This window comes from Callithrix jacchus, chromosome 7, assembly GCF_049354715.1.
Source record: "Callithrix jacchus isolate 240 chromosome 7, calJac240_pri, whole genome shotgun sequence".
Lineage (NCBI taxonomy): Eukaryota > Metazoa > Chordata > Mammalia > Primates > Cebidae > Callithrix > Callithrix jacchus.
This window is the reverse complement of record NC_133508.1, coordinates 82,379,857-82,395,685: the sequence shown is the minus strand read 5'-3', so window position 1 is coordinate 82,395,685 and position 15,829 is coordinate 82,379,857. Positions and strand designations below refer to the sequence as shown.

At 39.9% G+C, this 15,829-nt stretch overlaps 1 protein-coding gene across 6 annotated transcripts in view; it reads left to right on the top strand.

Annotated features, from left to right (window-relative positions):
* Nucleotides 1–15,829, top strand: part of GPBP1L1 (GC-rich promoter binding protein 1 like 1) — a 61,486-nt gene that overhangs the window by 41,010 nt on the left and 4,647 nt on the right. For all 6 annotated transcript variants that reach the window (XM_035251301.3, XM_035251302.3, XM_035251300.3 and 3 more), the window contains 3 exons: nt 6,682–6,754; nt 8,629–8,822; nt 15,469–15,609. In XM_035251301.3, coding sequence (XP_035107192.3) covers nt 6,682–6,754; nt 8,629–8,822; nt 15,469–15,609 — 408 coding nt within the window. The remainder of the gene's footprint in view (nt 1–6,681; nt 6,755–8,628; nt 8,823–15,468; nt 15,610–15,829) is intronic.

The following is a 15,829-nucleotide window of genomic DNA, read 5'->3' as shown; positions in this document are numbered from 1 at the left end:
AGTAGAAACAGGCTTTTGCCATGTTGGTCAGGCTGGTCTTGAACTTCTGACCTCAGGTGTTCAACCTGCCTCAGCCTCCCAAAGTTCTGGGATTAGAGGCAAGAGCCACTGCACCCAGCCCTGAAATTATTTTAAAGTAAAGTTAAAAATAAGACAAAGCAAGTAGAGTTGAAGAACCAAAAAAATCCACAGATACCATCTACATCAAAGCAAAATAAAGTTTCCCCACAAACCCCTTAAGAAGATAAGGACAAACCACCAAAAAGAGGCTTGGGTAGTACTAGCATTTGTGCAGAGGGAACTGAAGGGAAGCAGCAGGACACCTGACAGCATAAAGAATGCCAGCAGAGCCAACCGTTTTTTCTGGAAAGCTTGGAGGGCATATTTGAGAAGAGCAGCAGTTAATTGGGAGTGGTTTTCCATAACTGGTAAATACAGGGCTCTGGGATAAGCTATGAAGGATCTGACTGGACCAGTCAAGAATTCAAACCGCACAGTAGTTTGATTAGAGAAAATTAATACAGGGAATTACTAACTATAGCAGGATTGGAGTCATGAAGGATTGGCTAGTAAGAAGAACTTTAAAGAAAATAGAAATAGCATATATAGGTGCAGTTTGGCGGCTCACACCTGTGATCCCAGCAAATTAGCTGAGTGTGGTGCATACCTGGTAGTACCAGCTACTGGGGGCTGAGGTGGGAGGATTGCTTGAGTCTGGGAGGTTGTAACTGCAGTGAGCCCAGATGGCATCACTGTACCCCACCCTACATGACAGAGTGAGACCCTGTCTCAAAAAAAAAAAAAATAGAGAGGAAAAAAACCCCACACATATAAGGAGCAGCCACTACCTTTAGGGCTAAGATGGAGTGTCCAAGAATGTGTCCCTCTTTCCCTACCACTACTCCAGGGTTGAAATCCATACCTGGTTAGAAAGGGCTCAGTTGTGGCTCACTGAATGGCAGAGTAATTGCTGATGTGCTTCTCTGGGGAAGCATGCTCGTGAGAGGTGTCACTCTGCTACAAAACTCAGGTGAGGTGCTGAGGGAAGCTACTGGTCTCTGAGCTCACTTGTACGTCAGAACCTGGCTTTGAGGAACTCGGTGCTTCAGGAGCCTGCTGAAAATGCACATGGGAACAGAAAGTAAAAATCTCTCCATTGTTCTCCACTGGCAGAAGTTAACATGCCAGCTGTCAAAGGAAAATTTTAAAACATCCAGACACGTTTATGCAGAACCAGCAGATGGGATGACTTTGTAACTAAGAAGCAGTAACCGGCACAATGTTCTATCATTGTTCATACTAACTGGCCACTATTCCTTTCCAGAACAAAGCCCCTCAATGAGGACAAACTGTTGGAAATATAATCTAGATTGAGCTGCAGATCTTATAAGGAAAAAGAATAAGGAGCAGGTTAACATCACAACAGACAATGCAAATGCAGTGTATCTGTATACAGATAAGAACTATAGGCCGGGCACAGTGGCTCAAGCCTGTAATCCCAGCACTTTGGGAGGCCAAAGAGGGTGGATCACGAGGTCAAGAGATCGAGACCATACTGTTCAACATGGTGAAACCCCATCTCTACTAAATATACAAAAAATTAGCTAGGCATGGTGGCGTGTGCCTGTAATCCCAGCTACTCAGGAGGCTGAGGCAGAATTGCCTGAACCCAGGAGGCAGAGGTTCCGGTGAGCCGAGATCGCGCCATTGCACTCCAGCCTGGGTAACAAGAGTGGAACTCCGTCTCAAAAAAAAAAAAAAATTAGCCGGGCATGGTGGCACATTCCAGTAGTCCCAGCTACTTGAAAGACTTGAGGCAGGAGAATGGCTTAAAACTGGGAGGTGGAGATTGCAGTAAGCTGTGATCACGCCATTGCACTCCAGCCTGCACAACAAGAGCAAAATTATATCTTAACAAAAAGAAATCATAATCTGGAAAAACTCAAAATAATGGGCTAGAACTCTAGAAAGAAGTAATAAAATATTTCAGAAAAATAAAGACTAAACAAGAAAGAATAAAGATAATAAATACTAATAGTTTTCAAAAATTAGAAAAAAAATTTTAAGAATTAGAAAAAAATTTAAATGAACAAGAAATATATAGATAAGTTAAAACTGGGAAAAAAATTAGTTTGGCAGAAAAGACTAATATAGATATATAATAGGATTCTCCTGCCCCCCCGCCACCCCAAAGCAAACCAAAACAAAGGAATAGCTTAAATACTGAAAATTTTAATTTAAGAACATTTTTCTGAAATACATTTAGATTTCAATCTATAAATTGAAAGGACAGCCAGGATGAGTAAGGCATGCTCTTATAAAATACTAGACTTGAACAAAAAAAAAGATATCCTTTGGCCATTCAGACATAAAGACTGAGTTGTTAAGAGACAGAAAACCAGATAGATAGACTGTGACAGCAAAGATTTATAACAAGTAAATGGAGTAACAATTACAATATTCAAAGAAAATGTGACCCAAAGATTTTGTGCTTTGTCAAGCTAATCTTCAATTATAAAGATCACAGACAAACATTAATGTGTAAGTACTTAGAATATTGCTCTTTCTGCCCTGCCACAATGGTGCGAGTGAACGTCCTGCCTGATACTCAAGAGTATCACCAATGCTAAAAAGAGGCAAATGCCAGGTTCTTAATTAGGCCATGCTCCAAAGTCGTGGTCAACTTCTAGCTGTGATGAAGCATGGTTACATTGGTGCATTTGAAATCATTGATGATAGAGCTGGGAAAATTGAACCTTGCAGGCAGGCTAAACAAGTACAGAGCCCCAGCTTTGATGTACAACTCACAAAATCTAGAAAAATGGCAGAATATGCCTTTCTCCCACCAGTTTGACTTCATCATATTGACAACCTCAGCTGGTATTGGGGACCATGAGGAAGCAAGGAAAAAACACACAGGAGGGAAAATCCTTGGATTCTATTTCTAGGGATACAGCACATATTTACAAATAAAATGCCCCCCCAAAAAAAATTAGAATATTGTTCCCATGGCATTTCCTGAGAAATACTAGAGAACAAACTTCAGACAAACTAACCAGAAAGACAATAACAAAAGGAATGGTGGTAAATATTAAATGTATGGCTAATTGCCAAACTAAGATGAAATGAGGGTTAAAAGAGTTAGCGTGTGATAGTTACGTGATCTGACAATCTGGATATAGTATAACTTTTTCAAAGTGGAAAGATGGGGAGAACACGTCCAAAAAAATAAACATTTTGGTATCTGGTGAAATGCATTGCTATTCTGAAACTTGTATGTAATACGGGATAAAGCAACTAGATAATGATATTCTGTCCTTTGTATGCCTGAGAATCAGGATTCTGTGTAGAAGGAAATAAAAACATAAAATAGATGTTCTGTAAAAACCACAAGGGTTTTCAGTTTGAATTGGAAATATCAATAATAGGTTATGAGGTGTTAGCTTTGGGGAGAAAAATACATACTTTTAGGTGATTCCGTCCACTGAAAAGGCATCAAAACAATGAACAACCTTACAGCAATGAGTGGCACTACTGCCCATATTGTGATCTTGAAATAGTTTATCTGGTCAGGATACTTATAAGAAGAGCTTAGAATATTTTTTTCATACAGATAACAAGTAATTAAATACTTGGGTTGTAACAAAAGGATTTAGAAGCCAAATTGAAGAGGGTTCCACAGGCCAAGTGTGAGAGACAGTTTTATCCATCAATTAATGATGTTAACAGGGAGGGTTTGAGTCACATCAAATAGGATTTAAACCTGTGAATTCACAATGATACCTGCCTCACCTTAGGAACAAGCATGTATCTTATCTTTTCTATATGAACTGTACCATTGAATCACCAAATAGTTGATGAGGGGAAGTTCCTATTTATGGAAATGTACTAGTTTATAAAGAATTATAAAATTACATCATTGTTTTTGCATCTTGTATTGAGTCAACAGTTTCAGGCTATGAGCATCAGTGTCTGCCAACATCACCAAAAGAAGCACAACCAGATGTGTGTTTCTCCTAATGGAATACAAAACCACCACCAAGGATTCTGTAATGTTTAAAACCAACTACCAATTTATAGAAAATGCAGAGGTGTAAGATTTTCTAAAAACTAGTAGATTAAAAGTTGAGATGATTTTGGAGACAAAACTATAGTGTCCAGTGAGACACAGTTGGATAGTTAAAAAAAAAAAAAAATGCAGTGATCACCATAAGTATAAGCTTTTTTTTGCTTTTCATTTTTTTTTTTCGAATGAGATTTGTAATGTCTTTCTCGTTTGACTGGTAATGTTATGTTGCTTAAACCATGTAGTGTTTAAAATAACTTTTACTGTTATTCATTTGTTACATATTTTTTTCTCTGTTTATATTTTACTATTTTTGAAAGTTTTAAAACTGTACGTTTTTGGCTGGGCGCAGTGGCTCACACCTGTAATCCCAGCACTTTGGGAGGCTGAGGTGTGTGGATAACCTGAGGTCAGGAGTTGGAGACCAGCCTGACCACCATAGTGAAACCCTGTCTCTACTTAAAAAAAAAAACAAAACACACATACACACACACAATAGCTGGGCATGGTGGTGGGTGCCTGTAATCCCAGCTACTCAGTAGGCTGAGGCAGGAGAATTGCTTGAACCCGAGAGGCAGAGGTTACAGTGAATGGAAGTCGTACCACTGCACTCCAGCTTGGGCGACAGAGCGAGACTGTCCCAAACAAAACAAAAACTGTACAGTTTTAAAACAGTGGAAAGAGGTAAAAGATAATGTATAAATAAGAGCATTGTCTCTGAGAACCCTGGATACAATATGGCTTAGAACACATGCCTGTTAAAATGAAGCAAGGAAACAACCAGAGCTTTTATTGCTGGGTACTCTTTCTGCCTATACTGTTCCGTCTAGGGGAATGTATTTATCTGTCCTTCAAAACTGTCACTGATTTGTCCACTTATATAGCAAGTTGGTAGTTCCATTTGCATTTGTGCTTATTCTCCTATTATAGTGGTTCTCACCTTGACTGGTTGAAAAATACATACCTGCTAGAGGCACTGCCCCTAAAGATTCTGATTTAGAAGCTCTGTAGTGGAGTCCAGGTGTCTTTTTTGTTGTTTGTACAATGTTTACAGGCAGTTGTGCTGAAAAGCCATTTTCCAGCTGGGCTCAGTGGCTCACACTTGTAATCCCAGCACTATGCTATGGGAGGCCAAGGTGAGCAGATCACTTGAGGTGAGGAGTTCCAGACCAGCCTGGCCAACATGGTGAAACCCCATCTCTACTAAAAATACAAAAAAAGCTAGGTGTGGCAACGCGCACCTGTAATCCCAGTTACTCGAGAGGCTGAGGCAGGAGAATTGCTTGAACCCGGGAGGTGGAGGTTGCAGTGAGCCGAGATCCTGTCACTGCACTCCAACCTGGGCAACAGAGCAAAACTCTCAAAAAAACAAAACAAAAACATTTTCTTTCCTACCCTTTTACCAGATTGTAAAGTTTAGGCTAGGACAGCAGTATCATACAATTATTAAGTCTAGTCTATTACTCTTAACTCTGCCCTTTTACTTACCTCTTTCTCTACTTCTGTTGCCTTTATTACCCTCCTGGACTATGCAATTGATCTCCTACTTGTCTCTTAGTTGATATTTAAATCCCTCAGATCTGTTTTTCAAGCTGCTACTAGAGTGGCTGTTATAAACTGATAATTAGATTGTGTTAACTCTGCATGAAAGATGGCTCCCCATTACCTGCAGAATAAAACTTATTCTCCCATAAGAAATCCTCCACCAGCTGACTTTTGTCTACTTTGCCAGATGATCTCTTTCCCCACAGAAGGGTCCCCTCCTTCCCTAGCACTAATCATGCTGAACTATTTGCAGATCTGTGAATATTCTGTTCTATTTAATGCTTCCCTAGTATGCAGTGAGCTTTCTTTTCCAGGAATTACCCATTTTCCAGCTTTGGAATTCATCTTTAAGGATTCCTAAATCACCTGCAGTGAAACCTTTTCTGATAGGACTTTTCTATTAAGTAGAATTGACATTTCTTCCTGAGTACTCCTTATTCCCTAATACGGATTTTTTTCATAGTCCCTGTAACCTTTTGTTGTACTTGTCTACAAGGTTTTATAGTGAAACTGGCCCTTGTGAAGACAGGGGCTCTTCTTGATTGTATTTCTAGCAGTCTTTGGCATATCGTCTACCCCTGCCCTACACCTGTCTTAGAGGAGTGAATACTAGACATTTCACTAACCAGATTGTCCTTTAATCTGAGGTAAATTATCCACATCCTTGTTCATCTAACTTTCAGTGCCTCCTTATTTGGCATACATATCCCATAGAAAAGTGGGAACTTGCACATTTGGTCTGTTTATTTAAAAAATAAATAAAATCCCACTCCCACTGCTTCACTTGACTAGCCTTAAAAAATAAATAAATAAATAAATAAATAAATAAATAAATAAATAAATAAAATCCCTTATATCAAAGGAAATGAAACTCAGGAGAGCATAAGATTAACATACTATCTATTGATTTTGCTTTCAGCATCTTCTGTTATAATTCCGAATACCGTGTTAAATTAATAAGTGCTGCAAATATGTAATTATTTGATAGGTTCCACAGTGATAGCTACTTTGTGAAAAGTGCCAAAATGATCAGCTTTCTGTATCAACCATTCATATCCCTTTTTTCCTAGCCTTCCTTGAATCCAGAAGCTGGCAAACAGAATCAGCCATGCAGACCTATTGGGACCCCTTCTGGAGTATGGGGTAGGTAAATTTTGCCATTTTAAAGACATAACTTTAAAATCTTTTTCTTAGTAGGGAGAGGAACAAAGATTCCTTTATCTTGTTTCGTTTTATCTTGTTTCTCATCACATGCATTTGCCCATGGTAACTAACATCCAACTACAGCAGGTTACTCTGCCCTACCCTGCCCCAACCCCAAATACCATTGAAATGGTATCATGGGGCCGGGTGCAGTGGCTCACGCCTGTAAATCCCAGCAGTTTGGGAGGCCGAGGTGGGCGAATCACAAGGTCAGGAGTTGGAGAACATCTTGGCCAACATGGTGAAACCCCGTCTCTACTAAAAATACAAAAAAATTAGCCGGGTGTGATTGTGTGCACCTGTAGTCCCAGCTACTCAGGAGGCTGAGACAGGAGAGTTGCTTGAACCCGGGTGGCAGAGGTTGCAGTGAGCTGAGATCGCACCATTGCACTCTGTCTCAAAGAAAAAAAAAGTTATCATGGTATTGGAGTTCGAATATAGACAACTGAGAGCTTATAGAACCCTGAACTGGGAAGCAGTTGTTTCGGTGTCGGTGATCGTTTGAGACAGTCTCATTCTGTTGCCCAAGCTGTAGTGTAGTGGCATGATCTCTGCTCACTGCAACCTCCACCTCCTTAGCTGGGATTACACCACACCTGGCTAATTTTTGTATTTTTAGTCCAGACGGGGTTTTACCACGTTGGTCAGGCTAGTCTCAAATTCCTGGCCTGAAGCGATCCACCTGTCTCGGTCTCCCAAAGTGCCGGGATTACAGGCATGAGCCACTGCACCCAGCCTAGAAGCAGATTTTTGGTAGAAAAAGTTCATAAAAAGTAACTTTTAATTAACATTGCTAATTCACTTACAATAACTAAATTTTATGTTATGGTTGTTTTCTAAATATATGCCGGGTATACATATAAGTAAATGTATGACTAATATATGAATATATGTATGTGTGTGTTTGTATGTACATATAAATTTATATATATATATATATATATTTTTTTTTTTTTAAAGGAGACGAGTTCTCACTGTTCTCCAGTCTGGTCTGAAACTGCTGGCCTTGAGTATTCCTCCTGCCTCAGCCTTCTGAGTAGCTGGGATTACAGGCACATGCCGTCCTGCCTGGCTTCTCAATATTATTAAATACAATTCAGAAGTGTTCTTTGTTATATAATACCATATCCTAGGAATATACCATTTTCATTCAACCAGTTTCCAATTGTATGATCTTTTATGTTTTGGCAGTTATAAATAATACTTGTTATAGAGGGCGAGGGAGAAACATATATAAATGCCACATGTCTGCATATATTTTTTGGGAATTAAAAGAAAGATAACAGATATGAATCTGGCTTTTTTTTTTTTTTTAGAGATGCCATCTTGCTCTGTCACCCAGGCTGGAATGCAGTGACAAGAAAGGAATCTGTATTTCAAACCAAACCTAATCTGTGGCATTTTTTTCACATTGCCCGGGCTGGTCTCAAACTCCTGGACTCAAGTGATGTGCCCACCTCAGCACCTCCAAGTGCTGGAGTTACAGGCCTGAGCCATAGTGCCTGGCCCTTGGATTTATTGTTTGGTTCATGCCTGACTGATTACATTGTACATCAGACATACTATGCCCCTGAAGGACTGCTAACATCTTTGGGCTTCTGGCTGATTTATAAATTTAGTATCAAGTTCCTCATATGCTGCATTTTTTGAGTAGTCTCACTTTTTAGAGTATCTATTAAGTGCATACCAGGGAATGTTTAATCCCTCTGTCTTAACTGTCAGTTGTTTTGTTGACTAAGGCCTTTGTATAAACTGTGCTTCATGTTACACAACAGGTTTGACATTCTTTTGTCTCTCCACTTTACATTTCACAGAAAACCCACCTAGTGCCAAGCAACCCTCCAAGATGCTAGTTATCAAAAAAGTTTCCAAAGAGGATCCTGCTGCTGCCTTCTCTGCTGCATTCACCTCACCAGGATCTCACCATGCAAATGGGAACAAATCTTCATCTTTGGTTCCAAGTGTCTATAAGAACCTGGTTCCTAAGCCTGTACCACCTCCTTCTAAGGTATGATTAGTATCATGTTAAGAACCTTGTACAAGAGAAGTTTGGGAATAAATCAGAAAAAAATTAATAAATTTGTTTTTTCTTGCCAAATCAGTCACCAGATACTCAGTGCCTGTTATATGTATAGTATTTTACTGTCTCCAGACTCTACTCCTACCAGTTGGATTTTTAGTAGACCTCTCAGACTCATTAGCTTCATTTCTTAATCTTTCTCCTGATTTGCAGTTTCCTTTCTTTCCTTTTTTTTTCTTTTTGAGACAGTTTCTCACCATCACCCACATTGGAGTGCAATGGCACAATCATGGCTCAGTATAACCTCAGCCTCCCAAGTAGCTGGAACTACAGGTGCATGCCACTATGCCCGGCTTATTTTTTGTAGAGACAGGATCTCATTCTGTTGCCTAGGCTGGTCTCTTTAATTCCTGGCCTCAAGCAATCCTCCCACCTCAGGTTCCCAGAGCACTGAGATTATAAGCACATGGCCCCTCTGGTTTTCTGTAATAGCAACAACATCCATTTGATCACTCAGCTTGACTACCTTGGCTACTTCTCTTCCTCCTTAGTCATTCTCCTCAGCCAAGGAATTACAGAGTCCCTATTAGTTATTCTTTCTATGCTGTCCTTGTTCAGGAGTTTGTCATCTCATATTTACTATTATAGTATACCTTTCTATTTTCTCATGTCTCTGTGTCCTGCAGAACTGCCAGAATGATCATCCCAGAACAATTGAATATATCACATTCCTTCCTGAATCCCTTCAGTGGCTCCAAACCTTATTGGTAATTTTTTTTATTTGAAGGGCCAGGTAATAAATATTTTAGGCTTTGCTTGATAAATAGGATTTTTGTTACTCATTGCTTTTTTTTTTCAACTCCCTAAAAATGTAAAAAAATATTATGAGCTCATGAATCATACAGAAATGCCTCGGGTGAGATTTGGCCCATGAATTATAGTTTGCCAGTCTTTTAATCAGTGTCCAGACTAAGCAGCAGCACGTGAAGTTTTCTCATAGCCAAACTGTAATATTTATCTTTTTTTTTTTTTGAGACACGGAGTTTGCTCTTGTTACCCAGGCTGGAGTCCAATGGCGTGATCTCAGCGCACCGCAACCTCCTCCTCCTGGGTTCAGGCAATTCTCCTGCCTCAGCCTCCTAAGTAGCTGTAATTACAGGCACACGCCACCACACCCAGCTAATTTTTTGTGTTTTTAGTAGAGATGGGGTTTCACTATATTGACCAGGATGGTCTCGATCTCTTGACCTCGTGATCCACCCGCCTCGGCCTCCCAAAGTGCTGGGATTACAGTCTTGAGCTACCATGCCCGGCAATACTTATTTATCTTAAATAGTGATGGGTTCTCACAGTATTGCCCAGGCTGGTCTCAAACTTCTGGGCTCAAGCAATCCTCCCTCCTTGACCTTGCAAAGTGCTAGGATTACAGCCTTGAGCCACCAAGCCTGGTCTCTTAAAAATTTCACTGGGAATAATTGTTCTACTGATAATGATTGGAGTTTTCAAGATGGATTAGATCTACCAGAGAAGAGGATAGAAGATGAGGAGTAAAGAATGGGATAGTACTGACAAACTGTATTTCAGAAAAAAATAGTAAACTATCACAGAAATAAGTGGGTGAGTTTGCAATGGCAACAGGGGAAGCAAGTTGAGGAAAATAACTGAAAAAAAGCCTTAGTGATTAGAAAGTTCCAGGAGACTTTTTTTTTTTTAATTGTATTTGGGCTCTGGGGTACATGTGCACATCCTGCAGGATTGTTGCATGGGTACATACATGCCATAATGGTTTGCTGTCTCCATCCCCACCTCCCACCTACATCAGGCATTTCTCCTGGTGTTCAGGAGACTTTTGAGTTGATGTTTTTAGATAAAGTAGGTCTGAAACAATATTTCAAGAACTTTTGGAAATATGTGGAGGTAGTGGCAACTTTTAACCTTGACAGTAAAAGGAACTAGATTGAATATAGGTGGTGGAAAAGATAAGTGCATAAATGAGGAAATCTGTAGGAAGAAGCCACTGGAAGCAACTTGAATTGTACTTGGAAGAGAGGAGGTCAGTAAAGGGTCATGGACCAACAATAAATACGTGGGAATAAAACTTAATTGACAAGTACAATTATCTTTGAAAAGGGTTTAGGATACTTACTTTCCTCTGATGTAGAAGGGAAAAAATGTGAATTCAAGTGAAGAGAGCAATTACAAAGAAGGAAACAGCCAAGCATGGAAGTTAACTGCCAAGCTATGGAATAGACAGATTCTACCCTGCTCCTCCTTCATCTTAAGACCTTGGGCAAATTTCTTCACTTCCAAGTCTCAGTTTCTTCTTCTATAAAATAGGGATAATAATACCCACCTTTTTTGGTGAGAAGTAAATAAGAAAATTTTATGAAATACCTAAAACTGGCATATATGTGCCAATAAACGTTATTGTTCCCAACTGCCAGCACACCTTAATGTTTGTCCCAATTCTTGAGAGTTTATAAAGACTTTCTTAAGTGTTACTTTAAGATGTCTGCAAGGATTCTGCAGGACTATAGAAAATACAAAAATGAGTAAGAAAATGTCAAAGTGTCCTCAAGGATCTAATAAAAGGTAAAAAAAGTGACAAGGATAAAAATTATGATACAAAAGTTAAGATCATTTTAGCCCTGTTGTAAGTCAGGGGTAGAATGAAGATTGGAAAACTAATATAAAGCTGCTGCTCTTGAAGCTTGAACAGGTTGGTGACAGTTGGCAGAGAAAGGAGGTGGTAATGGCAGATAGGAAGAGGAAAATTAGACAGCAAAAGAAAACAGAAGACATTCTACCCTGGGAAATTGGGGTAACTATGGAAGATGAGGTTTCAGGAAATGTGGTTGTGATTCTGGGTACCTAGAATATGAGATGTTAGAGGGAGGAAGAGGTAAGATAAACTAATAACCAAATGTTCATTTATTTATTAATTCTATCTAGACATTAGCAATAATTATTGAGTATCTATGTAGTAAACACTAGGTGTCACTAGAGGCACAAAATAATACTTAGCCTGTAATCCCGGAGTTTACCATCTAATGAAGAAACAGACATTAAAAAAAATTGTCCTTTTCTGCCTGGGAAGGGTTGTCAGAGTCTTTACAGATAACTGGGCTTCAAATATATGATAAAGAGAACTGCCATTTGTTGACATCTTACTGTGTTTCTTTGTTAGACCTTTTACACATATTAAAGCATTTACTCATTTGATCCTGGGATGTAGGGAATTACATACTGTGTGGTTACATAGCTAATAAGTGGTCGAGTTGGGCTTTTAACCCAGGTCTGACTTCAAAACCAGAGCCCTTTCTACTGTTCCAGAATGCCTCTTGTCTTGAAGGATGAAGAATAGAAAAGGAAGATGAGAATTTAGTCTTTTGAGTCAAACTTAACTAAGTTGAAATCTTTGTGACACTTTCTAGGGTTGTGATCTTAAGCAAGTTATTTGATTTTGCTAAAATTTTCTGAACAGTAAATTGAAGCAAGTAATTAGAATACAGTTTTTGAATCATCCTAATTCCTCAGTAAGTGGACATTTAAAAACAGTAGTACCGGCCGGGCATGGTGGCTCACACCTGTAGTCCCAGCATTTTGGGAGGCCAAGGTGGGAGGATCACGAGATCAGGAGTTCAAGACCAGCCTGGCCAACATAGTGAAACCCTGAGGCTAGAATGCTAGAATGCTTACATCCATTGAAAATAAGGGAATTCAAGAGGTAAAAAGAGAACCAAGAGAGAGAAGCATCCGGAACTCAAGAAGGGAAAAAGGGACAGGTTCAGAAAATACTGTAATGAGCAATACCACATTTCCTAAAGAAGACAGATTTTTTTTAGAGCTGGCCTTTGTAATCTAAATATGAAATTTGGGCCAGGTGCAGTGGCTCATGCCTGTAATCCCAGCACTTTGGGAGGCCAAGGTGGGTAGAATACAAGGTCAAGAATTCAAGACCAGTCTGGCCAACATGGTGAAACCCCGTCTCTACTAAAAATATAAAAATTAGCTGGAAATGGTGGTGCCTGCCTATAATCCCAGCTACTTGGGAGGCTGAGGCAGGAGCATTGCTTGAACCAGGACCCGGGAGGCAGAGGTTGCAGTGAGCTGAGATCACGCCACTGCATTCCAGCCTAGGCTACAGAGCAAGACTCCATCTCAAAAATAAAATAAAATAAGAAAAAGATGCAATTTTTGGTTATTTATGAACGAGTTTAACTAAAATGGGGATAAAGGTGAGTATTGCAGGTAAATAAGCCGTAAGCAGTTAATCAGCAAGTGAAAGATAGCTGATACTGTCTTACTTAGAAGTTTGGCAATAAAAGGAAGGCAGTATATAAGATTGAGGGAAAATAGGGCCGGGCGCGGTGGCTCAAGCCTGTAATCCCAGCACTTTGGGAGGCCGAGGTGGGTGGATCACGAGGTCAAAAGACCGAGACCATCTTGGTCAACCTGGTGAAACCTCGTTTCTACTAAAAATACAAAAAATTAGCTGGGCATGGTGGCACGTGCCTGTAATCCCAGCTACTCAGGAGGCTGAGGCAGGAGAATTGCCTGAACCCAGGAGGGGGAGGTTGCGGTAAGCCAAGATCGCGCCATTGCACTCCAGCCTGGTCAACGAGCAAAACTCCGTCTCAAAAAAAAAAAAAAAAAGATTGAGGGAAAATAAGTCTGGCTTTTTTCTCCTAATTTCAGTAAGGAGGGTTAGCATATTTGGTAAACTTGAAAGAGAACAAACAGTGTTACAAAGGAGGAAGTTCCTTTGAACTTGAGGGGCAAATGGGAGAGGAGGTGGGAGAAAGTTTGAGACCAGTGATTTTAGAATTTTCAGTTCAGTAGGAGAAGACCACTTGAAGTGGAGCAAGTTAGGGCTGATTCAGAATTTAGAGGAAAAGGAGAGAACATTTAAACAACAACAACAAAAAACTGGTTATACAGTTCACTTTAATGGACTTTTACATGTATAATCATCTAATAAAAACAGGTATGGGACATAATGATTTTTCCAGGGGGTAGTCTAGCTATCCCATAGGGTTTAAGTTACTATCAATTAAGTTGAAATAAAATTGACAGAGATGTAGATACTCTATTTGATGTAACAAAGTAAATCTTTTGTACTACTGTGGCAGAAACCCAAGTGTTTCTGTGTTCTGAAGTGACATTGTTTTAAAGACAGGACATCTGATGACTCTACAACTCAGGAAAGGTCACAAATTGTCTTTGATAGTTAACCTGACACAAGCAACCATCTTTAGATTTTTATCAATGCAAGAAAACAATTAATCCTCTTTCTGGTTGGGTCATTGTTTCTCTGATCTGCTTGCTTGTTCTTTTTGGAGTCATTTTGGGATAGTGAAAAGGCAATTTCATTTACTAGCTGAATAACCTCGAACAAATTCTTATGGTCAGTATCATTCTCTATTAAAAGTCAACATAACAATTTTTTTTTTTTTTTGAGACGGAGTTTCGCTCTCGTTACCCAGACTGGAGTGCAATGGCGCTATCTCAGCTCACTGCAACCTCCACCTTCTGGGTTCAAGCAATTCTCCTGCCTCAGCCTCCCGAGCAGCTGGGACCACAGGCACGCACCACCATGCCCAGCTAATTTTTATATTTTTAGTAGAGACAGGGTTTCACCTTGTTGACCTGGATGGCCTTGATCTCTTGACTTCGTGATCCACCCGCCTCGGCCTCCCAAAGTGCTGGGATTATAGGCGTGAGCCACCGCTCCCGGCCTCAACATAACAATTATTAGCCCTCATTGATTTAAAAATTAAACTGACCGTCATCTGGTACATGGCAGATAGTGAAGTTAATTCCGTTCCTAAAGCTATTATTGCATCTTCTTTCAATACCCATCAACCAAGAAAGTACTCAGGAAATGAATTCATTTCACTTAGGCCCCTTCTTTGTCCTGGAGGTCCTCAGTTCTTAGTGTTTATTCTGGAAAAATAAGCACCATTCCATTGACCTGCCTCATCTTCCTTCGTCTCCTCAGACAGTGTGGTTAACTCTGTATTCCAGCTATCCATCATAGTAGGGGATATGGCCAGAGTGATAGAATGGGCCCAGACCTTGCAAGGTTGAGTAGACGGGCCTCCAAACTAAATCAGGATTGTTCAGACATTTACAGTAGCCACCCTGGCCTGGAACTAGGCTATTGCCATCAGAGTTCCTGGAAAGTGGCAATTTTCTGATGTATTTCATGGGCTATCAGGATTACATCCAAAATTAAACACTATTAAAAAACGTTTTGGGATTCAATAAATTTGGAAAATGCTGTATAACTGCCTCTCAAGTTCTTACATGGCAGTTAAATGCTTTGAAAAATTGCACAGAAAAGAACCTTGTTGAACTTTTTTCACCCTAGTCCCTCCCAAACTCATTGAGCTAGAGCCCTCTTTTTTGAGAAGTCCCTATTAATGTCCCATGGCTCTTTTGTATCCCATCTGCCTTTTTCCTTGAAGTGCCTCACCTCTAAAAGAGGTTGCATACTTCCCAAACATGTTAAGACAGGTAAGCCCTAGAAACATGTTCTCATATAACATTTCACTCTTTGCTTTATGATTTTATAAGCTGAGCTTCTGTTTGTGTGCTTGTTCTGACTGATTTGTTCTTTCATCCGTTGTAGCCTAGTGCATGGAAAGCTAACAGAATGGAGCACAAGTCAGGATCCCTTTCTTCTAGCCGGGAGTCCGCTTTTACCAGTCCAATCTCTGTTATCAAACCAGTGGTACTGGCTGGTGGTGCAGCTCTGAGTTCTCCCAAAGAGGTGAGTGAGGATAAAGCAAGGCAGCTTTTTCTGAAATTTCCATTTCCCATTCACTTATACTAAGATAACCAGTGTAACATGTATAGCTGTGACACTTTCTTTTGTAGCTGAGAATTGTTTCTTTATTGATGTTTTCGGTTCACATCCAAAAGTGGGTAGCTAAATGGGGTAAATGCTCTGAGGTCATGCTATGTTAGATTGGCATTCTGCTGGTGTCTGT